Source organism: Felis catus, chromosome A1, assembly GCF_018350175.1.
Source record: "Felis catus isolate Fca126 chromosome A1, F.catus_Fca126_mat1.0, whole genome shotgun sequence".
Lineage (NCBI taxonomy): Eukaryota > Metazoa > Chordata > Mammalia > Carnivora > Felidae > Felis > Felis catus.
In genome coordinates this window covers 88380105-88404408 of record NC_058368.1, presented here as the reverse complement: position 1 = coordinate 88404408, position 24304 = coordinate 88380105, and the positions used below count along the sequence as shown (strand labels likewise).

The window sequence follows — 24304 nt, the reverse complement described above, 5'->3', positions numbered from 1 at the left end:
GCTGGGGGCCCAGGGGGTGATGGAGGCCTGGATGGGATGCTAGGAGCCCAGGGGGTGATGGGGGCCCAGGGGGTGATGGAAGCCTGGACGGGATGCTGGGGGTCCAGGGGGTGATGGAATCCTGGATGGGATGCTGGGGGCCCAGGGGGTAATGGCCTGGAGGGGATGCTGGGAGCCCAGGGGGTGATGGAGTCCTGGATGGGATGCTGGGAGCCCAGGGAGTAATGACCTGGAGGGGATACCGGAGGCCCGGGGGGTGATGGGGGCCTGGACAGGATGCTGGGGGCCAGGAGGGAATCCTGGGACCCATTGGGATGGTGAGGGCCAGGAGGGCATGATGGGGGAATAAGGTGCCTGAAATGGAAGTGTGGGGGATCAAGAGTGAGGATTTGAGGCTGCACACACCAGTAGGTCTGAGATGGAGGATCCTCTGAGTGGGGACGTGGGAAGGGGTGACAAGTCAGGGCCTTAGCATATTGGAGAGAGAAATGTTCTGTGAACACAAGCCTACCCACATCAACATGGAAAGAAAGATTGTAGGTTTGTTACTATGTGAAGTTGGCAGATTACATGTACATAGAGAGTCTGCAAGAGAGTATAGAGTTGGGCAGAACGCGTGTCACACACGGTAAAAGCAGAAGAAAGGACAATTAGAGCTCTCATCTCCTTGAGGGAAAAGCAGATGCACCTCCTTGGTCTTTTGAACCTGGTGAGACGTTTCTGATTCTGTTCTGCAGGTGTGTGTTTACAGCTCTGAGTTGGCAGCTGGTGACTGCCTTGTAAAATCTGGACGCTGGGTTTGTCTCATTCCTGCAGGAAGGAGACTCTCTGTGTAAGGAGGAGGGACAGGTGTCTCTCTTTTATTAAATGAGGAAGATGCCACCCTGCTTACCTTTACAGGTGGGATACGGAGCTTCTGGGGATGTTGGGACTCTGAGCTTTGGAGGAGGGCTTGAAGGGGATTCTTCCCAAGTGGCATGAAGCTTACCCAGAAGGAGAACAGGGAGGACCAGAAGTGGGGAAAGGAAGAGGAGGGGGGGCAGGAGGAGAATGAGCTGGGGTGAGTCTGAGTTCCGGGTAGAAGTGGGATCCACGGTGGGAGCTGAGAACACCGAGGAGGTGGGGCAGGTGGTAGACAGTGTTTGTGGCGAGTAGAGCAGTGTGAAGAGCCGTGTGCTTCTGTGTGTGTGGTGCCGGCTTCCCACTCAGCTTCATTGTGCCCTGAGGTCAGCATGTGGCCATCAGCAAGGACACCTGGGGCCATTCATGTGGGGAAAAGAATCACCCATGGGGTGCCTGGGCAGCTCAGTCGGTTGAGCATCTGAGTATTGCTTTCAGCTCACGTCATGATCTCAGGGTTTGTAGGCTTGAGCCTGGTGTTGGGGCTCTGAGCTGACAGTGTGGAACCTGCTTGGAATTCTCTCCCTCTCTCTCTGCCCCCTGCCCTGCTTGTGTGCATTCTCTCTCAAAATAAGAAAAAAAAATCACTTATGATCCTATCCAGATAAGACTTAAAAAACTTTTTGATATAGAGCTATCCTTGCAGGTATGCATTTGTTCTTTAATTCTTTCTTCCTCTCCTTGTATGCACACGTGCGCGCACGTGCATGCGCACACACACACACACACACACACAGAGTCTGTTTCATACGTATGAAAAGTTACATGTGTAAGCTTATGCTGTCATTACCCTTTTGCAAAAATTTGACTGTGTACTGTCAAAATCTTGCCATCTGTTGGCTCCATGGTCCTTAATTACTGGATTTCACTTGTGGCTGCAGACCTTGGGAGGCAGTTGGGGATAGTGTGGGAAACAGAGTGTTTGTGATTGTTTGAAGATTTAGGAAATACGGCTTTAAGTTTGCGGCTGAAGCTCTGAGGTTGCAACTAAGTTCCTAAGAAAGAGGAGGCTTTGGCCTAGCAGGTCCACACGCTCCCCAGGTCTGATTGCACAACTGAGCCTGTAAGTCAGGGTAGGAGTTTTGTGCTATTACCTGTAGTCCATGTGGTGGCCCTCTGGTGTGGTCAGTGTTGCCACCGCTGCACCAATGGGGCTGTGGCAGCAGGCGTGAGAGCAGGGCTGGGGCCAGAACATGGGCTGTGCCCCTCAAAGGCCCCCAGATGGCAGGCCTGGCATCACTGGGGAACTGTGGGAAGAGCACATTCCTGGGCCTGGGGCAGGGCACTGCTCCCAGCCTGAACGCAGCCCAGTGATGTACTGTGCACAGCCAGAGAGGAGGGCTGCAGGGGGAGTTTAAAAGTTAGCACTTGGTGGGAAATGTCGTGGGAATGAGGACAAATCCTCATTCTCTGCCTGCAGCGTTAGAGGGATGGTACACGCCCTGTGAATAGACCACGTTGTTGCAGCGGGACACCCCCAAACAGCACATGTGAACCTCTGGGTTGAAAGCACGAGCCTCTAAGGAGCAGGAGGTAAAGGTAATGGAAAAGGCGGCTGCCGGCGCCCAGAGACACTGCTCCCACTGTTCTGACTCCAGACCTGCTTGTGCCCAAGAGTCCTTGGAACTTGTGTAAAATGTCGCTGGTCCTGTTACTTTGGAAACTAACTAAAAATAGGGTGTTTACTTGATACTGAGTGTCAGTCCAGGGCACAGGTCTGATGTAAGCCCTGGGAGTTATCCATGCACAATAGCGCGTCTCATAAAGTGCCGAGCGTCGCACGCTGCACCCACGTGCCCACTCATCTCTCCCCACGAGCATCCCCAGTTCTGCTGCTTTCCCAGGTCAGCACAGGTCCCCATGGGTTCCAGATGCAATAAGGACTCCAGGAGCTTAGCACAGATCAGAGACCCAGGTCAGGACCTGGAAGGAAGAAAGTCATCCATGGTGGATGCAGTCAATGTTGCCACATGAGGTGATTTGTAGTTCACTCAGCAGGCATTTACCAAGGGCCGAGGTGTGCCAGCATTGTGCTCAAGGCACCCTCCTTGTGATGTTTGCCTTCTGTGGTGGGTAGACTGAGCCTGTCAGCATGTAGGATCATTCACAAGCTCCTCAGAGCTGTGGGCAGTGCTCTGGTCAGAGCTGTGGGCAGTGCTCTGATTGGAGCTATGGGCAGTGCTATGGTCAGTGCTGTGGTCAGGGTGGGCCCACTGTGGCCCACTGGCCAAGCTTGGCAGCCACCTATTTTGTCCACAAGGACAGCCATGCCCCTCTGTTGCTGTGGTATCTTGGCTGCTTCCATCGGCAGAGCGGGGTGCTTGTGACAGTGACCAGTGCCCACGGAGTCCAGGGTATTTACTGTCTGGCCTTTGGTCAGAAGGCAAGGAGGCTGGTGTTGCTGCATAGGGTTGGGATCAAGGGCAGGAGAGGGAGGCCTGGTCTCTCAAGGGCACTGCTTCGCACAGACTAGTGAGGGCCAGTGTGGGAGTGCTGTTGTCACTTGGGTCCTCCACATTTTCCCTGTCCACTCTGTCTGCCGGGGAAGAACCATGGGAACATGAGGAAGGAGGGGTGCCGGCTGCGGGTTTCTCCTTTTGCTGCGTCCTTGGAATCATCCTCAGAATCATCCACCCTGAGTGCTGCTCCCAGTAGGCAGTGAGGTTTCTCCTCCTCTGGACTGTTCTTTCCTCTTCCCTTGCTCTTCCCTGAGTGAATTCTAGCATATCTGAGAGGTGGAGTTGTCCTGGGGTCTTCAGTTATTTTACTGGCAGATGAACAGGCCCAGCAGGAGCCATGAAGTTGGTAGAGCGAGCTCCTGACGATGCAGTACCGGCCTCAGTCACTGTTTACAGAAGGCGTGCGTGGGCTCACACGGTGCTGGTGGAGTGACTCCTGGGCCAGCAGCTGTGGTCGGGGATTTACAGTGGGGCTCATGCGGTGCTGGTGGGGTGTCTCCTGGGCCAGCAGCCGTGGTCAGGGATTTCCAGCGGGGCTCACACGGTGTCTATGTATGGACAGGGACTCCCTGTGGGTTGCACACTGTGGGGACTAGGGGCCGATTTGGGGGGGGGCTCCTGGCTGCTGGAGGATTAGGGTCAGGCTGGCCCCAGGTGCTGACCAGTACAGTGACAGGCTCCATGGCAGGGCTGAGGTGCCTGGCCTCCAACCTTAGTCTTGGTCTCAAAATCCCAAAATCATGTTAGTCGTCCCTGGTTCTGAGAGTAGAGGCTTGCCTGCCATCCATGTTCCGGATGACAGCAGGGGCCTCGTGGAGGAAGGGCACTAGCAGGTCACCTGCAGAGGACATCACAGGTGTGTGCACCTGACTTTCCTGTCCTGCCAGAGCTCCAGGCCACCACCAGCGCTCTGTAGTCTGTTTTGTGTTTGGGTCAGTGTCAGGGGAGTGCCCTCTTGGTGGGGACAGAAGTCTGGTGAAGAGATGCTTGTTTTACAGTTCCCACTGTCCAGCTGTGTCTGCTGCAGATGGTGACCTTGCGCACCATCCCAGCATGGCTGCAGGGCTGCTGGGAACGCTCACAGGTCATGCCCCTCGGGAGCATGACTCAGTTGTCTGTGCAGAAGGTTGGGACCGTGGATACCTGGGTCCCTCGCACTATGAGGTTGGTGTTTGTCAGGTGCACCTGTAGTGCTGAGGCTCCCCTGGTCTGGCACTCACCATGTGGCCAAGGAGATGGGCCTCCCAGGGGGCTGTGAGCAGGCCTCCAAGGGGACAGTGTCCTGTAATCCTGGCCAGGAGGCAGCAGATGGTGTCTCAATCAGGAGGGACAACCCTGCACCACTATGAGAAGAAGCGCCTGGGACAAAAGCTGGCATGAGATGCAGAGAATTACATCCTGGAAGTGCCTGCCCCTGGTTTCTGTACCATCTCAGCTTCAATGGACTTTCCTGAGTCCCCTATCCGACACACTGATTAACTAGGCCAGGACCACATCTGCCATCTGTGTCTGACGGTGTTCAATGAAGGCTGCTACCCACAGAACTGTGAGCAGCAGGGTGAGCTGGACAGACACATTCAGCCCCAGAGTGTTCCCTAAGTTGGGTTAGGAGCACAATGCTGTCCTTGCCCCAAGAGCTGGCCGTCACAGGAACCGGTGGCTGTCCTGCCATGCCATCCTCCGATAAGACTTCCTTCCCATATGTCACCACACCTTCACCTGTGAGCTGTGGAGTTTAGTCTGCGTTAGCTCAGTTTGTATTTGGTGGAGCATCGCCAACTCTCCGCTCACTGTGTTTCTCTGTAAGTGGGCAGCTCCGTGCAGTACACGTGGCTTTGTTGTCTTGTCCAGCTGTTCTGCTCTAGTCCAGGTCTTTAAGGTACAACTCAGTGAAGATGTTCACAGGGGTCCAGTGGACTGAGCTCCATGGGCCCAGGCCGAAGCCAGTGTTGTTTCCTCAGGGCCTGTGGCCCGTGGCCGGGATGCAGGGACTCCCTGTGTGTTGTTAAGAGATGACATTAGTTATTTGTTCTCCCTATTTCACAGGGAAGGCCATGTTGTGACTGCAAGGGGTGAAGACAGAGGGTAGCAGTAGAAGCCCATGGTACGGGGGACCCTTGCCCAGAAGTGAGCTGGACGAGGCATTCCCAAGCCCAACTCTGGCCAAGTCAGTATCACGTGCTTGTGGCCTGAGCTTGCATAAGGTCCTCTTCCTGTCCCGGCTTCGGTGCCTTATCTGTTCAGTGAGGGGCGGACTGCATGTCCTTCAGGGGTTGTTCACATCTGCTGTTTGTGCCTTTCTGCCCTTCGTTAGCAAATGCAAACTGTAGGTGTGAACAGTGCGCCCCTGCTGCTTGTAACTGTATGAAACTGTACGTGTACGTTTGTATGCATAGCCTGTCGATTACGTGGAGCTTTGTGAAGTTAGCGGGCCTTACAAGAAGGGAAAAGTTTTTCTGTGGGATTTTTTCTTTTATGGTATTAAGTCAGTTTCTGCACATTTCCAGTGGAGAATGTTAGTACAGGAACTTGTCAGGAATGTGTGGGGGAGGTGGGGGTCATCACAGCCAAAACAGTGTATGCATGAGGGATCCTGGGGTGGCCGTTTCCAGGGGTTTCTGCCCTTCAGTCAGGTCCAGCCATGGACCCTGCTTCTGGTGGGGCAGGCCTGCATCTTGCTCACTCCAGGTGGAGGGAGACAGCTGTGCTCAGAGCCTGGCCGCCCCCTCTCCACCCCTGCCGGTGGTGTCTCTGGTCCAGGTGTGATGATGTGCTGTAGCCTGCCCCACCCACTGATTTATCCCTCTCCTGCACAGGCAGAGTGGCCGAGGCCGTGGAGCAGACCCACCGGGAGCCAGATGAGCAGAGAGGTCTGCGTGCACACCTGGCCGTGCTCCTACTACTTAGAGCTGGACAAGCGATGGGTCCCTGGAAAGCTTTCCTTAACCTCCTGCTCCCTGAAGTTTGCGGGTGATGAGGCCCAGGAGACGCTGGTGAGTTTCCCGCTGTCTGGCATCACTGCGATCAAGAAGGAGGCTTCTCACTTCGTCTTCAGCTCCATCACCGTCCTGGAGAAGGACAACCGCAAGCACTGGTTCAGCTCCCTGCAGCCCAGTCGCAATGCCGCATTCAGTGTCATCGAGCATTTCTGGAGAGAGCTGCTGCTCTCCCAGCCGGAAGCACCGCTTCCTGCGACCAAGGGGAAGGAGCTGACTGGCCTCATGGCCTGTTCCCAGAAGCGCCTGGAGGACACGGCCAGAGTCCTCCACCATCAGGGCGAGCAGCTGGACAGCATCACCAGGGGCCTGGACAAGATGGAATCCGACCTGGACGTGGCTGACAGGTAGACAGAGCCACGTAGCCCTGCCCTGTGTGTCTTCCCCGCCATTCCCTGTGTCGTACATATGGGTCGCCCCGCCAGGTGGGCTACAGTGGCACATTTGTGGGGGGAGGGCTCTGTGTTTCCAGTGTCTCAGGAAGACCACCTCATTCAGGCGCCTGTGAGGGAACAGGCCATGCGGCCGGGTGACTCGTGGAGGTCACATGCGGTCCACCGGCACATCTGTTGTGCACAGCCACGTAGCAGCAAGCCTGGGGCCGCACTGAGGCGCTCCAGCTGCTCCCAAGCCTTCCATCGCAGGACCCCCCCTCTGTTTCACATCAAGGACCCCACGTGGGTCATATGTGCCAATATTAATCTGTTTTTTATGAACTAAGATTCAAAAAATCACTTGTTTGTTCAAAAAGTGCAGTAATAAACCCACGACCTGGTAACATAAACAGCTCTGTGAATGAAAAATAGTTTTTGTAAAGCAGACATGCTTAGTGAGAGGGTAGCCTTGTTTAGGGTTTTGCTCCTCTCTTTCCCGCACAGTCCTGCCGCCCGCCTACTTCTGCAGTCGCCTGCAGGTCATACTGTGTCCTGGGGCCTCTGGGTGCCCCTCACACGTCTGTGAGCACAGAGCTGAGTACTGCCAGGTGCTGCTGTGAACACACTGGCTCCAGAAGGTCTCAGAGACGATGCTCTACACTGTGCTGACTCTAAGATGAGTGCAGGACGAAGGAGATTTTAGCGTCTGCTGGGAACAGCCTCTCCTTGTGTCCCTGATGGCTGTCGGGGAACTCATGACCAGATGGCCTAGTGCTGGGCCCTGAGTCCAGGCCTGCGTGGCTGCTGCTGGTGGGGACCCTTGACTTGAGTGACCCCACTCTGCAGGCACCACCTGTTGCTGTCCTGCGACACTCCTGACTGCCTGCATGGTGTGGGAGGCGTGTGCTCGAGCTGCAGGGAACAGAGCCCCAAATCTTACCTTCAGAGGAGTGCTTGTGGGGGCACCTAGGGGGCTCAGTGTGTTAAGTGACCAGCTCTTGGTTTTGGCTCAGGTCATGATCTTGTGGTTTGTGAGTTCTAACCCCATGTCGGGCTCTGTGCTGACAGCACGGAGCCTGCTTAGGATTCTCTCCCTCCCTCTCTCTCTGCCCATCCCCAGCTCATGCTCTGTCTCTATTTCTCAAAATAAGTAAACTGGAAAAAAAAACAAAAAACAAAAAACAAAAAAACAAGTTGCAAGTAGATGTGTACAGCAGAATACCGTTTATCAGTAGTGGAGGACAAAGTACAGAGAGCACCCGAGCAGGGCGGGGGGAGGGCACACTGGGCCCCTGGGAAGGGCAAAGCAACCGCCTGGCGCTCCTGGCCACAGTCCTTGACGCACATCCATCGGTGCTTTTGTGGGGAGTCCCCAGGATGCTCTCTGGTTGGTCCATGAAGTCTGGTTCCCCCTCAGTTCTAAAGTGTGTTCCTTTCAGATTCCTGTTGTCTGGTTGTCTGGCCTCTGATCTCATTCTGTGTCTTATCTTTTTGTTTTACTTTCTGTTTCTTGAAGTGTGTCTTCCTCCTCCCCTTCCATCTCTGTGATGTTTTTAATTTCTCCTAGTTATTTATTAATCTCCAAACGTTCCTTCTGAATAGCAGCCTGTTGCTTCATGGGCACGCTGACCTCTGTGTCTTGGGGTTTTCTGGAGAGCCATGTGCGGAAAGGACTTGGGTGTGTGTCCCAGCTCAGGAGAGGAGTTTGCTCCCCTCCCCTGCTCCCAGCTCACCTCCCGCCCTTCAGCTGAACCACATGCGAGCTGGCCAGGCTCCCTGTCGCCAGCTCCCTCCTGACACACGGCTTGGACCTTCTGCTTGTGGGGTGAGGTAAGGCCCAGCTTCACAAACACGCCTGTTGTCGAGGTCCCTGGTACCCTCTGTCTCCACGTGTAGGTTCTTCACCACAGACTGGGTCGTGTCCCAGCTTTGCCACCACTGCCTTTTCCCTTACTTTCCTGGATTCACAAAGTCTGTCTGGTTTCTAGGTTCCAAAATGTTGTTGCTGCTGTGTCTTCTCGTTGTCCTTGGGGAAAATATGTGTATGTGATTTGTCATCTCTGATAGTGTGATTTATAATAAATATGGACTCGGCCCTTGTAACTGTTCCTGGCTCAGAGCTCCTAAAGCCCTTGGGTTTCCCAACTGAAGACGGCAATGAAGGTGTCACGGTGTTCATAACAAGTCCGAGTTCATGTTGTTGCGGTGACTTTGGAAAGCCCCTAGGGATGGTGGCTGGTGGCCTGCGGACCCCACCATGGGACCAGAGAGTTGGAGGCTTCAGTCCTGCCCCTGACCTCTGGGGAGGGGAGACGGAATCAATTACCAATGGGCAATGGATTAATCGATCATGTCTATACAATGAAGCCCCAGTGAAAACTCAGGGGGACGGTCTTGGGGTTGGGGGGGGCTTCCAGGCTGGGGAGCACGTGGAGACGTGGGTAGAGTGACGTGCCTAGAGAGGCATGGAAGCTTCCCGCCCCTTCCCCAGTGCCTCACCCTGGGCATCTCTTCCATCAGGCTATCCCTGAGTCATATCCTTTTGTAATAAACCACTAACCTAGCAAGTGAAACATTTCCCTGAGTTCTCTGAGCCCCTCCAGCACATTCATCAGACCTGAGGAGGAGCCATGGGAACTTGTGATCTGTCACCTGTGGGTCAGAGCACAGGTGATGTCTGGACTTGGGGTTGGTGCCTGAAGTGGTGGTGGTCTTGTGGGGCTGAGCCTGTGAGGTCTGATGCTGACTCCATGTGGACAGGGCCAGAGTGGAGTCCATGTGGACGGGACCAGAGCTGAGTGAATGGCTTGGTGTGGGGATAAAACCACACACACCTTGTAATTGTCAGAATCTGATCATCCTCTGACAATTTTTCAAACAGACATATCCTTGAGCATCCTTTTTTAGTGCACCAACCTACAATTACTTACAATTCTGTAAGTATCTGGTGCGGAGGAAGGAGGAAGAGATGCAGGGGCCAGTGCGGAGAAAGGGATGCAAGGAGCTGTGGCAGGGGGCCGGTACGTAGTCCATTTGCTCCAGCCCTCATGAGGATGCCTGAGTTTTCTGCTCACAGCTGCTTGCTGCATCCTGGAGCAGGTGCTGTCTGTGCAAAGTTCAGGTTTTCCTGCCATCTTTGGACATTGTCCCATTTACAGTCATAGGGTAAAACAGACATAGTGCAAGTGCTTACTTCTCCATCTGTGTGGTCTTCTCCTTTGATTTGCCATTTTGTTGCCAGTTTCTGCCTTTTTCTGTGTCTGGGTCGATATTTCAACAGGAAATTGGGAAGAGCTATCTAAAGTGTGCTTTCTTCTCTAATGTGTCAACCCATGAGTTCCTGTTATTTGCTTTTGATTCCTGCTAGGAAATGAGGGTAACGATGGACTAACTCGAAATATCTGAGCTATTGCTCTGTTTTACATGTTGTGTTCCTCTTCCTGAAGACTCAGTGGATGAACCAGAGAAGGACTGTCACAGAAACAGACCCTTCCACTCCCAACCACTGTGCTGCTTCCATGGGGCACCAGGCATCCTGAGTCCCCAGAAGGACTGCCCCTGCGCCCATCCTTCACATCTCCCTGTGTCCCACTGTCTCTCCAGCAGCCCATCGCCGGGGCTGGCGGACTGCTGGCCCCCAACACACCATCAAGAGTTGGCACCTTCAGACATTGGTGTGAGCACCCCTGTGGGCCTGACTGCTTGCGTTCTTATTTTTGTGCTTTGTGATTCATTGTCCCCTCAGAAGTCTTTCCCGCGGGTGGGCCAGGCCGTGTACACTGTGGAGTCCTTGATTCTGCTGGAGGTGCCCTGTCACGGTGCTTGGTCTCTGTCCCACCACGGTCCCAGGTGGAAATAGCTGTGGTGCCTACAGGGGTCCTCAGGGATGGTGGTGCCTCTTTGTCCTGGCCTGTGCCCGCCTCTGCCCACCCTTCTTCTCTGTCTCCTTCTCTGCTTCTCTCTATATTTGTGTGTGTGTGTGTGTGTGTGTGTGTGTGTGTGTGTGTGTGTCCGTCCTACAGGTTCTGTCTCTCTGGAGAACCTAACAGATAGGGAATCTGGTACTAAGACTGAAGGGTGATTTCTGAATGTGTTCTACAGTTTGGGGGATTAATAATCTGATTAGATTTAAATCTACTAACTCTCATTTCCACGCACTAATGCATGGCATGTAGCATTAGAGATACACAAAATATCTCTGCAGGACACTCCTAGTCAAATACTTTAAGAGGCAAGGATCCGAGTGACCACATATTTGATGCTAATAGCATTTTTGTCAAACTGAGATTTGCTGGCTGCTCCCAGCTCCACTGGACAAAGTGCAGAAAGGAAAGAATGAGCTCAGGGTGCCACAGAGTGGCCTGAATGCCCTGTCTCTGCCCTGAAAGATGCCCTGAGTGCCTGTGGTTGCAGGGCCGGGGTTTCTTACCTTATTATTATATAAATCCTAGTTAGGTAACTGAAGTGTAATAACGGTTTCAGCAGTAGAATTCAGTGATTCATCGCTCACATGCAATACTCAGTGCTCATCCCAACAAATGCCCTCCTTAATGCCCATCTGCCCCACCTCCCCTCCAGCAACCCTCAGTTTGTTCTCTACTGTTAGGAGTCTCTGTGGTCTGTTTCCCTCTCTTCTCTTCCCTCCTTCCCATATGTTCATGTTTTATTTATTAATTCACATATGAGTGAAATCATATGGTATTTGTCTTTCTCTGATGGACTCATTTCACTTAGCATAGTACATTCTAGCTCTACCCATGTCATTGCAAATGGCAAGATTTCACTCTTTTTTTTTAATTTTTTTTTTTTTTACATTTATTTACTTTTGAGAAACAGAGTGAGACAAAGCGTGAGCAGGGGAGGGGCAGAGAGAGAAGGAGACACAGAATCTGAAGCAGGCTCCAGGCTCTGAGCAAGAGGTCAGCACAGAGCCTGATGCAGGGTTTGAACCCACGGACTGTGAGATTGTGACCTGAGCCGAAGTTAGACACTCAATCAACTGAGCCACCCAGGCGCCCCAAGATTTCATTCTTTTTGATGGCTGAGAAATATTCCACTATGTATACACGTATGAATACATGTATATAGAACTTTTTTATCCATTCATCAGCTGATGGATATTTGTGCTATTTCCACCACAGTTTGGCTGTTGTTGATAATGCTGCTATAAACATTGGGGTGCATGTACCCCCTTCGAATCAGCACTTTTGTATCCTTTGGATAAATATCTACTAGTGCAATTGCTGCGTCACAGGGTTGTTCTATTTTTAGTTTTTTGAGGAACCTCCACACTGTTTTCCAGAGTGGCTGCACCAGTTTGCATTCCCACCAACAGTGCAAGAGGGTTCTCCTTTCTCCACATCCTCATCAACATCTGTTGTTTCCTGAGTTGTTGGTTTTGGCCATTCTGACAGGTATGAGGTGGTATCTCATCCTGGTTTTGATTTATATTTCCTTGATGATGAGTGAGTGATGTTGGGCCTTTTTTCATGTATCTGTTGGCCATCTGGATGTCTTCTTTGGAAAGTGTCTGGTCATGTCTTCTGCCCATTTCTTAACTGGATTATTTGTTTTTTGGATGTTGTGTTTGATAAGTTCTTTATATATTTTGGATACTAACCCTTTATCTAATATTTCATTTGCAAACACCTTCTCCCATTCCATCAGTTGCCTTTTAGTTTTGCTGATTGTTTCCTTCGCGTCCAGAAGCGTTTCATCTTGATGAGGTCCCAATAGTTCATTTTTGCTTTTGTTTCCCTTGCCTCTGGAGACATGTCTATTAAGAAGTTGCCATGGCCGAAGTTGCCATGGCCGAGGTCAAAGAGGTTGCTGCCTATGTTCTCCTCTAGGATTTTGATGATATTCTGTCTCACATTTGGGTCTTTCATCTATATGTTGAATTTATTTTTGTGTATGGTGTGAGTACGTGGTCCAGTTTCATTCTTCTGAGTGTTGCTGTACAATTTTCCTGGCACCATTTGCTGAAGAGACTGCCTTTTTCCATTGAATATTCTTCCCTGCTTTGTCGAAGATGACAAAGATGTCGAAAATCATATAGTTGTGAGTTCATTTCTAGGTTTTCTATTCTGTTCCATTGATCTATGTGTCTATTTTGTGCCAGTACCACACTGCCTTGATGATTACAGCTTTGTAATATAGCTTGAAGTCCAGAATCTTGATGCCTCCAGTTTTGTTTCTCTTGTTCAGATTGCTTTGGCTACTCGGGGTCTCTTGTGGATCCATACAAATTTTAGGATTGTTTGTTGTAGCTCTGTGAAGAATGCTGGTGTTATTTTGATTGGGATTGAATTGAACGCGTAGATTGCTTTGTGTAGTATGGACATTTTAACAATATTTGTTCTTCCAATCCATGAGCATGGAATGTCTTTCCATTTCTTTGTGTCTCTTCAATTTCTTTCACAAGTTTTCTATAGTTTTCAACATACGGATCTTTTACCTCTTTAGTTAGGTTTATTACTACTTATCTTATTGTTTTGGTGCAGGTGTAATGGAATTGACTCTTGGTTTTCTTTTTCTGCTTCTTCATTATCGGTGTGTAGAAATGCAACCAATTTCTGTATGTTGATTTTATATCCTATGACTTTGCTGAATTAATATAGTAGTTCTAGAAATTTTTTGGTGGAGTCTTTTGGGTTTTCTTTTTTTTTTTTTTTTTTTTTTTAAACTCTCAGGCCCCACCCCAGATCTGTTTAATCTGAAACTCTGGTAGTGAGGCCAGCAATTTTTTTTTTTTAATTTTTTTTTCAACGTTTTTTATTTTTATTTTTGGGACAGAGAGAGACAGAGCATGAACGGGGGAGGGGCAGAGAGAGAGGGAGACACAGAATCGGAAACAGGCTCCAGGCTCCGAGCCATCAGCCCAGAGCCTGACGCGGGGCTCGAACTCACGGACCGCAAGATCGTGACCTGGCTGAAGTCGACGCTTAACCGACTGCACCACCCAGGCGCCCCTGGGTTTTCTACAATAGAATATCATGTCATCTGCAAATAGCGAAAGTTTGACTTCATCCTTACAGATTTGGATGCACTTTATTTCTTTCTGTTGTCTTATTGTTGAGGCTAAGACTTCCAACACTATGTTAAGTACTAATGGTCAAAGTGGACATTCCTGTCTTGTTCCTGATCATAGGGGAAAAGCTCTCAGTTTTCCCCATTGAGGATGATATTTATTAGCAGTGGTCTTTTGTATATAGTCTTTATGAGATTGAGGTGTGTTCCCTCTATCCCTACTTTGTTGAGGGTTTTTGTCAAGAATGGATGCTGTATTCTGTCAGATTCTTTTTCTGCATCTATTGAGAGGATCATATGGTTCTTATCCTTTCTTGTATTGATGTGTGTCACATTGATTGACTTGCAAATATTGAACCAGCAGGTCTGGGATTTCTAAAGACCAGATCCGAGTGTCATCTGCGAGCACATTAATCACAGCACAAATTGAAACCCCAGCTTTGTGTGCTGTCTTCTGTTAAGCCTAGGATACTGATGAAGAAGAAACTGGATCCTGAAAAGTGGAAAGTGGACATATGGGAAAGTCCTGATGAAACTGGGGGCATTGAACCCCTCCATTCGAGTGAGTCTTTGTCGGCAGACACGTCCCTTCCACCGTCATCCTGCTTTGTCGGAAGAGTCTGTAACGGCCCCCCTGAGGTAACTGCCTTGCAGATCTCCTGAAGAGACCCACCCTACCACCCTCCTTTGCTCCTAGATGAATTGTAGGCTCGGGTCACAGCAGATCCCAAAAGGTGAGGCACAAAGTGTGACCCTGAGGAGGATGTGACCCTGTGGAAGAGTTGCGTGAAGGTTCCAGTGTCCACAGACAGAAGGAAGTCCACAGGACATGCATGGGAATGGGTATCAAGGGTGGGGGACAGTGGTGGAAAGGACATCATTTACAGCAGAGGGCCTACAAAACAAGGGACTGGATTCAGTACTGTTGCTCCCCGGGTTGGAGAGGGCTCCACCGGTCCACTGGTGGATGAGGCATTATGGAAGGTGACCTACGCTGGGTGAGGTTTGGAACGGTCGTATGGACTTACCATGTGAGACCCGCTCCCCACCCAGCCTGGCCCAGAGGGACACACTTGGCCCAGGACCATGAGAACCCTATTTATGAGGAGGCCCCATATCCTTGAGGAGCTGTGTAGCCACTCTTCTGTGTAGGCCAGAAAGGATGGTGGGCACTGCTGCCCCTGAGCTGGGACCCTCCCCGTGGCAGGGGTGATAGACTCCAGAGTGTCGGGCCAGGACCCTTCCTGTGGCAGGGGTGGTGGACTCCGTGGTGCTGGGCTGGGACCCTCCCCATGGCGGGGGTGATGGACTCCAGGGTTCCAGGGCCAGTTGGTGGCCTGCAGTCACTGAAGATACGTGGGATGGTCACCACAAGGGACAGCAGAGCAGAAGCAGCAATCAAGAGTGGTGTGAGTCCTAGAGACCTGTGGTGTTGGCTGGTTAGTCATGTGCCCCCAGGGAAGTAACAGATGGGCAGGCAGGGCCTTTGGTCCTTACCAGGGCTGTGTACACAGAAGGGCCCTGGATCAAGTGAGCGAGCCTCTAACTTGAATTAGAAAGCAGTCATGGCCCCTGAATCATCTTCCAGACTTGAACCAGTTTCCAGATCCGAAACCCTTTGAAGGATGGGGACATGGCCCCCTTGAGGAGAAACCCTGGGATGCCACTATCTGTTGAGACTATCATTTCTTGTGCCAGCCTTCCCCCCAGGGCCCTGTGGTGTCTAACCAGGGCAACTGAGCACTGGAGGCAGGAAGTCATCAGACTTTTAGGGACTAGGGGACACTGGATCTGGTGCTGATGCTAGCAGACCCAAAACGTCCCTGTGGCCCACCAGTCAGAGGAGGGGCTTATTGGGCTCAGGGGATCCGTGGAGTCTCAGATCAGGTCAGCCTCACACAGTCACACAGTAAGCCTCTGAACCCAGCCCATGGCTATTTTTCCCAGGCCTGGAGCATATAATCGAAATACATGCTCTCACTAGCTAGAGAACCCCACACCAGTTCCCTGACCTGGGTAGTGAGAGCTATTCTGGGGAAGCCACTGGAGCTACCTAGAAGAGTGAACCATTCTTGCAGAGATTGCAGAGGTGTGTGTCCCCATCAAGGACCTGCAGGGTGCACAGGCAGTGAGCCCTGCACCATCTCCGCTCAGCGCACTCACTGGGCTGTGCAGGGAAAAGTTGGAGAAGAACAGTGGATTGTCCCAACCGTGACCAGGTCGTTCTCTTATGGCACTCGCTGTACCAGACACTTGAGCAAGTTAGCACATCATGTGAGACCCGGGGCGCAGCGCTTACTCTGGCAGACACTCTCTGTCCATGCTGTTAGGAGGGGCTACCAGAGCAGTTTGCTCCCCAGCAAACTGCAACGCTGTCCCGCCTCATGGCAACACCAGCTCTCCAGCCCCATGCCCATTCCCATCACAGGGACCTGGACTGTGTTTCCCTCCACAGGGTAGCACCCTGGTCTGTTACCTGGGTGATACTGTGCCGACTGCATCGAGGGCGTAAAATTAGCAACTACTCAGGACACACTGCGAAGGCATGTCAGAGGGTGGGAAAGTAAATCTCCCAGAGAATCAGGGGTTTTCCACCTCAGTGAAATTTCTAGGGATCCAGTGGTGTGGGGCTCACCAAAGTGTCTTCTACCGTGAAGGACAGGTTTTTGCTTCTGGCTCTTTCTACAACCAAAAAGAAGACACTGCCTGGTGGTGAGCATTTTGGAAGCAACGTCCTCATTTGTGGTGCTACTCTGGCCCTTTTACCAAGTGACATGAAAAACTGTTGGTCTTGAGTGGAACCCAAAGCAAGAAAGCTCTGCAGCAAGTCCAGGCTGCCATGTGGGCCACATGATTGAGCAGATCCAGTGGCACTTAAAGTGTCCGTGGTAGACAGGGGTGCTCTCCAGAGCCTGTGGGAGACCTCTGTAGGGAGTCACAGTGCATGCTGTTAGGATTTTGGAGCAAAGCCCTGCCATCCTGTGCAGATAACTTCTTTCTTTTTGAGAAACAGCTCTTGGCCTGCTACTGGGCCTTTGTAGAGACTGAACGCTGGACCGTGGACCACCATGTTATCACACAATCTGAGCTGTTCTTCATGAAATGGGTGTTATTTGACCCAGCAAACCATGACATGGGGCACGCATGGTGACCCTCCCCCCAGCCTCCGCATCCAACGATGGTGTGATGCAGGAGATCAGGGGCAAGCAGGCCCTGACAGCACGGGTTAGGCTGTATGAGGAATTAGCTCCCGTGCTACGGTGCCTGCTCCTACACCCCTGCCTTCTGCCCCCAGCCTGCACCTACGGCACAACCCATACCTGCTATCAGTTGACTGAGAACGAAAGCAGCAGGGCCTGGTTTACACTTACAGATGGTTCTATACCATGTGCAGGCATCACCCAGAAATGGACAGAGGTGAAGGGAGATCCTTCCAGTGGCAGAACTTCAAGCCATGCGCCTGGAGGTTCACCATGTTGGGAAGGCAGTCTTGTGCAGTCTTCTGACCCACTGTCAGCCCTGTTAGAATGGATCTGAGGGCTGGAGCACACAGCCTATGCCAGGCTTATCACCTAGTAGGGAAATAGCTTTCCCTGTTACAAGCTCAACTGGTACTCATTTGTTCTACTGAAGCACTCTGCCAGCTGTCAGAGTTCATATATCAGAGTCCACGGAGAGGGGGCAGTCCTTGAACTACAGCATTCAAAGGATGTGCATAAGCCTGTTGTCCTGCATCGGCTGCCAGGAGACCAGCGGCCACTACCAGAGCTGGTTCTGTTCTGCTCTTCTCTGCACTAGGAAAGCTGAGTGTGGTATTGCTCTGTCCAGTGCTGGACTGTGTTGTGCTCCATGGTAACTCCGATACCAGGATTCTGTGGGCAAAAGTGTTTGAGTCCTCCCCTGAGATTGGTGACCAGTGTGTGGCACTCTGCTCAACAGGGTTCTTGGAAGGAGGAATGGCCAGATGCTCAGTTGCATGCTGATTGGCTGCAGCCAGTGGTTTGGCTGATGTTCAGGACTGGAAGAAACAGGACTGGAAACTTCATGACCAGGAGATCCAGGGCAGAAGTGTTGGATAGACTTCTCTGGTTGGGAAAAAAGGCAAAGATGTGTCTCACCTGAATGCCCACTGAAGGGTGTCTTCAGCAGAGGAGGATTGTAATAATCCAGTGGATCGGATGACCTGTGCCCTAGATACCTGTCGGTCTGTTTCCCCAGCATCTCCTGAAGTTGCCCACTGAGCCCATGAACAAAGTGGCCATGGTGACAGGGATGGAAGCCATGATTGGGTCCAGCAGCACAGACTTCAGCTCACCAAGGCCAGCCTGACCACAGCCACCAACACCAAGTCTCCAATATGCCTCTAGTCTCCAGGGTGTTCAGCCTGCTACTTGGTGGCTGGCTGATTATGTTGGACCATCTCTTACTGTGAATCCTTTGAACGTGGCTCCTCATTTCCAAATTCTGTTTTTCTCTTTGGGTTTCAACAGTTTGACTATAATGTATCTTGATGTGGCTCTTTTTAAGTTTATTCCCCTTGGAGTTTGTTGAGCTTCTTGAATGTGTACATTCATGTCTTTCATCAGATTTGGGAAGTTTTCAACCAATGTTTCCTCAAATTCATTTTCTGTCCCTTTCTCTCTCTTGTCCATCTGGGATTCCCATAATACGTTTGTGGATATGTTTGATGGTGTCCTTTGGGCTCTGATCATTTTTCTTCCTTTATTTTCCTTCCTTTCTGCTCCTCAGACTGGGTAATTTCAAAGGTATTACTTTCAAATTCACCCATTCTCTGTTCTCCCCTGTCAAATCTGCTGTTGAATCCCTCCGGCAAGTTTTTCATTTCAGTGATTGCACTTTTCAGCTCTAGAATTTGTTTCTTTCTCATAATTTCTTTTTACTAATATTCTTGTTTTGTTCAGACATTTTTTTCTTATTTCTTTCAGTTATTTGTCCATAGTTTCCTTTAGCTCATTGAACATATTTAAGATTTTGGTGTAACATCTTTGATAAAACATTAGGACTTCCTCAGAGATGAGTATGGGCCTTATGAATCAGCCATACTTTCTTCTTTCTTTGTATGTTTTATCATTTTTTCTTGAGAAGTGCACATTCTGTTGTGGTAAATCTGTTATGGACTAAATGTTTGTGTCCCTGAAATTCACCTGAAGTCCCTGAGGTCACCACCACCCCCAGCCCCCACCCCAGTGTGATAGTGTTAGGAGGCAGGGCCTTTGGGAGGTGATTAGGTTTAGATGAGGTCATGAGAGTAGAGCCCCCATGATGGGATAAGAGGAAGAGGCTAAATCTCTCTCTCTCTGTCTCTCTCTTTCTTCCTCCTCCTCCTCCTCCTCCTCCTCTTCCTCCTCCTCCTCCTCTTCCTCTTCTTCTTCTTCTTCTTCTTCTTCTTCTTCTTCTTCTTCTTCTTCTTCTTCTTCTTCTTCTCTCCCCCCCTTCCTCTCTCTCTCTGTCTCTCCCCCTCTCCCTCTCCCTCTCTCTCCTCTCTCTCTGCTGTACGAGGACACAACAAGAAGGTAGCTGTCTCCAAGCCAGGGAGAGAGCTCTTCCCCCAAACCAAATCTGTTGGCACCCTAATCTTGAACTTCCTAGCCTCCATAACTGAGAAATAAATGTGTGTTGTTCAAGCCATGCAGTTTGTGGTATTTGTTACAGTAGCCCGAACTGACTGATACACTCTGGAAACCTAATTCTACTCCTTGGGGATTAGTGGTCTTTGCTTGTTGAGGGTTATGACTGGAATTGGAATCTTTTCCCAACTATTTTTGCAAAGTGTGTCTCTCTTGTTATATGTGGTCATTGAAGTTTCTCTTTCATTGCGTCTCTGTTCAGCTAGTGAACCGACAAAGATGTTCTTAGGAATTGGGTCTTGTCTCTTTGAATTCCCTCTGGCTGGGAAGCCACTTGGGCTTATCGTGGCTGAAACCTCTATGTCAGCCTCTCTGCAGTCAAAAGCAGCATAGAACTTCTAGAAAACAAAATGTTAAAATTCTGTGTTATACACTTCCTACTTTTTGGTATTCCATGTCTCTCTTTAAATGAAATGAAGACAAGTTGGTAACCCAGTTTTGATTTCAGGAGTTTGGTAGAAGCTACTTGCTGAGGTAATTGGTCTGGTTGTGTTTTCATTGGCATCTGTGAGTAACTGGTATTGCCTCTGTTCAGAGGTTGGAAAATGGCACTCTGGAATGACAGTTTGGCTCTTCACAGTTGAGCCAAGTGTAGCTCAGCACTTTGAGGACATTTCCCATTGTGTTCCTAGTGTACATGATTGCTAAGTTGGGTAGGATTGTGCCTACTATTTTTTCCTCCCTATCCTAGATATTCTGATTGTTTTATTCTGATGTGTCTCTGATATGTAGATTTTTTAGAACAGGCTTTTAAATTACATACCATAAAATTTACTCACTGTATGTAAACAATTCAATGATCTTTAGTAAACTTACAGAGTTGTACAGACAAGACTGAAGTCCAAATTTTAGGACATTTCTATCCCTCCCAAAAGTCACCTCAAGCCCTTTGGCAGTCACTCTGTTCTTGCCCTGCCCAGGTCACCACTGATCTAGTCTTTCTGTGTAGACTTGTCTTTTTAGAGAGTTAATATATGTCTGGCTTCTTGCACTGTGTCATGTTTTTGAGATTCATCTCCATTGTAGGATAGATCAGTACTTTGTTACTTTATATTTCTGTTCTTCTTTTCTCTTTCCTTTTCCTTCCTTCCTTCCTTCCTTCCTTCCTTCCTTCCTTCCTTCCTTCCTTCCTTCTTTCTGGCTCCATGCCTACTTTAAATGGGCTAGGACTTACAACCCTGAGATCAAGAGTCTACTGACTAAGCCAGCCAGGCGTCCCATTAGTTTGTATTTCTGACCAATACTCTGTTATATGATCTATCACATCTTGTTTGTCCATTGACCAATTTTGATGGACATTTTGTTGTTTCTGTTTTGTGTCCATTATGAATAGTGCTGCTATACACACTTGTGTACAAGTGTTTGCATGAACATTTGTTTTCATTTCCCTTGGGTAGGAAATTGCTGGGTCTCTCTTTAACATTTTGAGAACTTGACCAATTGTTTTCCAAAGTGGCTGTGCCATGTTTCACCTCCCCACCAATAATGTTATGGGGGCTCCAGTTTCTCCACAACATCACTAACACTTGTTATTGTCTGCTTTATTATTATAACTATCATAGTGGGTGTGAAGTGGCGTCTCATTACACAATCATTTTCCTAATGATAATAAGCATCTTTTCATATGCTTTTTCCCCATAGGTCTATTTTATTTTTAAATTCTTTGACCATTTTTTATGTGGTTGTCTTTTTATTATGGACTTTGTAGGAGTTTTATATATTCTGAGTAGAAATCCCTTTATCAGATACATGATTTGAAAATATTTTCTCCCTTTCTGTGGATTGTCTTTCTTGAAGGTGGTTTTTGAATCACAGAGGATTTTAATTTTTTTTCTCCAATGAATCAAGCACAATTTATTTTAGAACTAAAAGGACAGACTGAGCAAAAGAAAGTTTTATCCTAAACTTTCCCAATAGACATTTTCTCCCCAGACTGCATGTTATCAATTTTAAGTCCCATCAGTGGTCTTCATACTATTCATAGAGGATGTACAGATTGTGTCGTTTCCTTAAAGAGTCAAGTTTGAAAATAATATTTCTACTTTTTGTGCTTTAGAATTATTTGTAAGTAATCTCTGTGCCCAACCTGGGGTTTGAACTCACAACCCCAAGATCAAGAGTTGCATGCTCTACCTACTGAGCCAGCCAGATGCCCCACTTTTTGTGCTTTAGAACAACTCTCAAAACATACTATTATGCTCCCAGCTCATAACTGTTCAATTCATTCTTTCTTCTTGAAATAACTTAGAGCAAGAGAATCATTTACTTTGTACATTTTCAAAAACAGAACTTGTCCGTTTTCTCTCCAGTGTTCATGGAGGGAAAAACTAGTCCAACCCAACAGATAAGCAAAAAGTCTTTTTCCTATTTTGGCTTCTCTGGTTTAAGTGACCAGAGAAAATCATTAGCTGTTTTTATTTTGGTTTCAACATAATAGCATCTATAGCCTTTTCTTCCTCCGAAGCCAACACTGGTCTTTCACATTCAAAACATGAACATTTCAGAGCTTTGCAGTTTTGCTCCTTCAGATACTGCCCAGCCAACTCAAGGGGAGCACACCTCGGAAGACAGAAGACCCTCCCAGGTCCTCATTCTCCTTCTCCGCTGCTCCCTCCCCTCACCCTCAGGGCACCATGATACGCAGGCCTGATTGCTTGTGCCTTGCGCACAGATGGGGTCCAGACCTGGCTGGACACAAGGCCAAAGGATTTTAAGTTTGATGAAGACCAATGTACCTGTTTTTTGTTTGTTTGTTTTATTTGGTTTTTTTTTGTTTTTGTCACTTGCCTTTGGTGTCATATCCAGTTCATTGCCTAATCCAGAGTCACAGAGGTTTATTCTTTTGCTTTGTTCCAAGAGTCATAGTTTTAGCTCTTCTGTTTAGGTCCCTGAACCACTTGGGGTTCATTTTTGTGAATGATGTGAGAAATGAATCAAATTTCTTTTTTCTTTTCTTTTCTTTTCTTTTCTTTTTTATTTTATTTATTTATTTATTTATTTATTTATTTATTTATTTATTTAGTATGACGCTATTCAGTGATCTCAGCAATATTTGTTGAAAGATGGATGTTTCCCCACTGAATTGTCTTGTCATCCTTGTCAAAAACCAGTTGACCATAAGGATAAAGGTTTGTTTCTGGACTCTGAGTTCCATCTCATTAATCCACGCTGTAACCTTTTGCCAGTACCACACCATCATCGTCATGACCGTGTAGTAAGTTTGCACTCAGCAAGAGTCCACCAACTTGTTTCTTTTTCAGGATTGTTTTTGTCTATTCTGGGTCTTTTGTGTTTCCATGTGAATATTGGGATAAACTAAGGGCTTAACAGTGCCCTAACTGGGAGAATTAGGGAGGTCTTGTTACCACCCCCCCTAGAGGTGCACCCCCCTGCACCTGTAAGGTTTCCGTTGTTACCGCTGGCTCTTCATGTGGCCTCCTGTACTGTAATCCCATGCTTGGGGAAGGACCCTAGTGCAGCAGGTAAGGGTAGATGTCCACGCCCCCCCCCTTTTTAAATTGAAGTATAGTTGGTACACAAGGTTACATTAATTTTCAGTGGATAGCATATCGGATAAGTTGATACTTGATGCTGTGCTCACTACCAGTGTAGCTACTCTCTGTCACCATCCAACACTATTATAGTATCGTTGATCATACTCCTTGTGCTGTATCTTAATTTACCCCTATGATTTATTCGTTCCTTAACTGGAAGCCTCTATCCCCCACTCCCCTTCACCCATTCTGCTCCTCACCCAACCCCCCTACCCTCTGGCAACCATCAGTTCTATGTATTTATGGGTCTGTTTCTGCCTTTTCTTTTTCTGTTTATTTGTTGAGTTTTTTAGATTCTGCATATAAGTGAAATCATGTATTGTTTGTCTTTCTCTGTCTTATTTTATTTAGCATAATACTCTCGAGGTCCATCCGTGTTATTGCAAATGGCAAGATTTCATTCTTTTTTGTGGCTGAGTGATATTCCTCTGTGTGTGTGTGTGTGTGTGTGTGTGTGTGTGTGTGTGTGTGTGTATCACGTTTTCGTTATCCATTCCTCTATGGGTAGACCCTTGGGTTACTTTCATAGTTTGGCCATTGTAAATAATGCCTCAGTAAGCATAGGGGTGCATATATCTTTACCACTTGTGTTTTCATTTGCTTTGGGTAAATACCCAGTAGTGAAATTATTGGGTCATATGGTAATTCTATTTTTAATTTTTGACACACCTCCATACTGTTTTCTAGAGTGGCTGCACCAGTTTGCACTCCCAGCCAACAGTACAAAAGGGTTCCCCTTTCTCTGCATCCTCACCAACATCTGTTGTTTCCTGAGTTGTTAATTTTAGCCATTCTGACAGGTGTGAGGTGGTATTGTAGTTTTGATTTGTATTTCCCTTATGATGAGTGATGTTGAACATCTTCTTATGCTTATGTGTCTGTTAGCCATCTGGATGTCTTCTTTGGAGAAGTGCCTAATCAGATCCTCTGCCCAGTTTTTAATTGGGTTGTTTGTTAGTTTGTTTTGGTGATGAGTTGTATAAGTTCTTTATGTATTTTAGATATTAACTGCTTATCAGATGTATTATTTGCAAATATCTTTTTTCCATTCAGCAGGTTATCTGTTTGTATTATCAGTGATTTCCTTTGGTGTGCAGAAGCTTTTTATTTTATGAAAATAAAAAATGAAACAGTTTGTTTTTCACTTTTGTTTCCGTTGCTTAAAGAGACATATCCACAAATATGTTACTAAAGCCGATGTCTAGGTGATTACTGTGTGTGTTTTCTTTTAGGAGTTTTATGCATTCATGTCTCACATCTAATCCATTAATCCATTTTGAGCTTATTTTTGTGTAAAGTGTAAGAAAGGGTCCTATTTTATTCTTTTGCATGAGGCTGTCCAAT

At 48.5% G+C, this 24304-nt stretch overlaps 1 protein-coding gene across 2 annotated transcripts in view; it reads left to right on the top strand.

Annotated features, from left to right (window-relative positions):
- SNAP47 (synaptosome associated protein 47) overlaps positions 1-24304 on the top strand; it is a 52583-nt gene that overhangs the window by 2239 nt on the left and 26040 nt on the right. For both annotated transcript variants that reach the window (XM_003980626.5, XR_006597352.1), the window contains exon 2: positions 6176-6702. In XM_003980626.5, the coding sequence (XP_003980675.1) occupies positions 6218-6702 (485 nt within the window). In that variant the 5' untranslated portion in view covers positions 6176-6217. The remainder of the gene's footprint in view (positions 1-6175; positions 6703-24304) is intronic.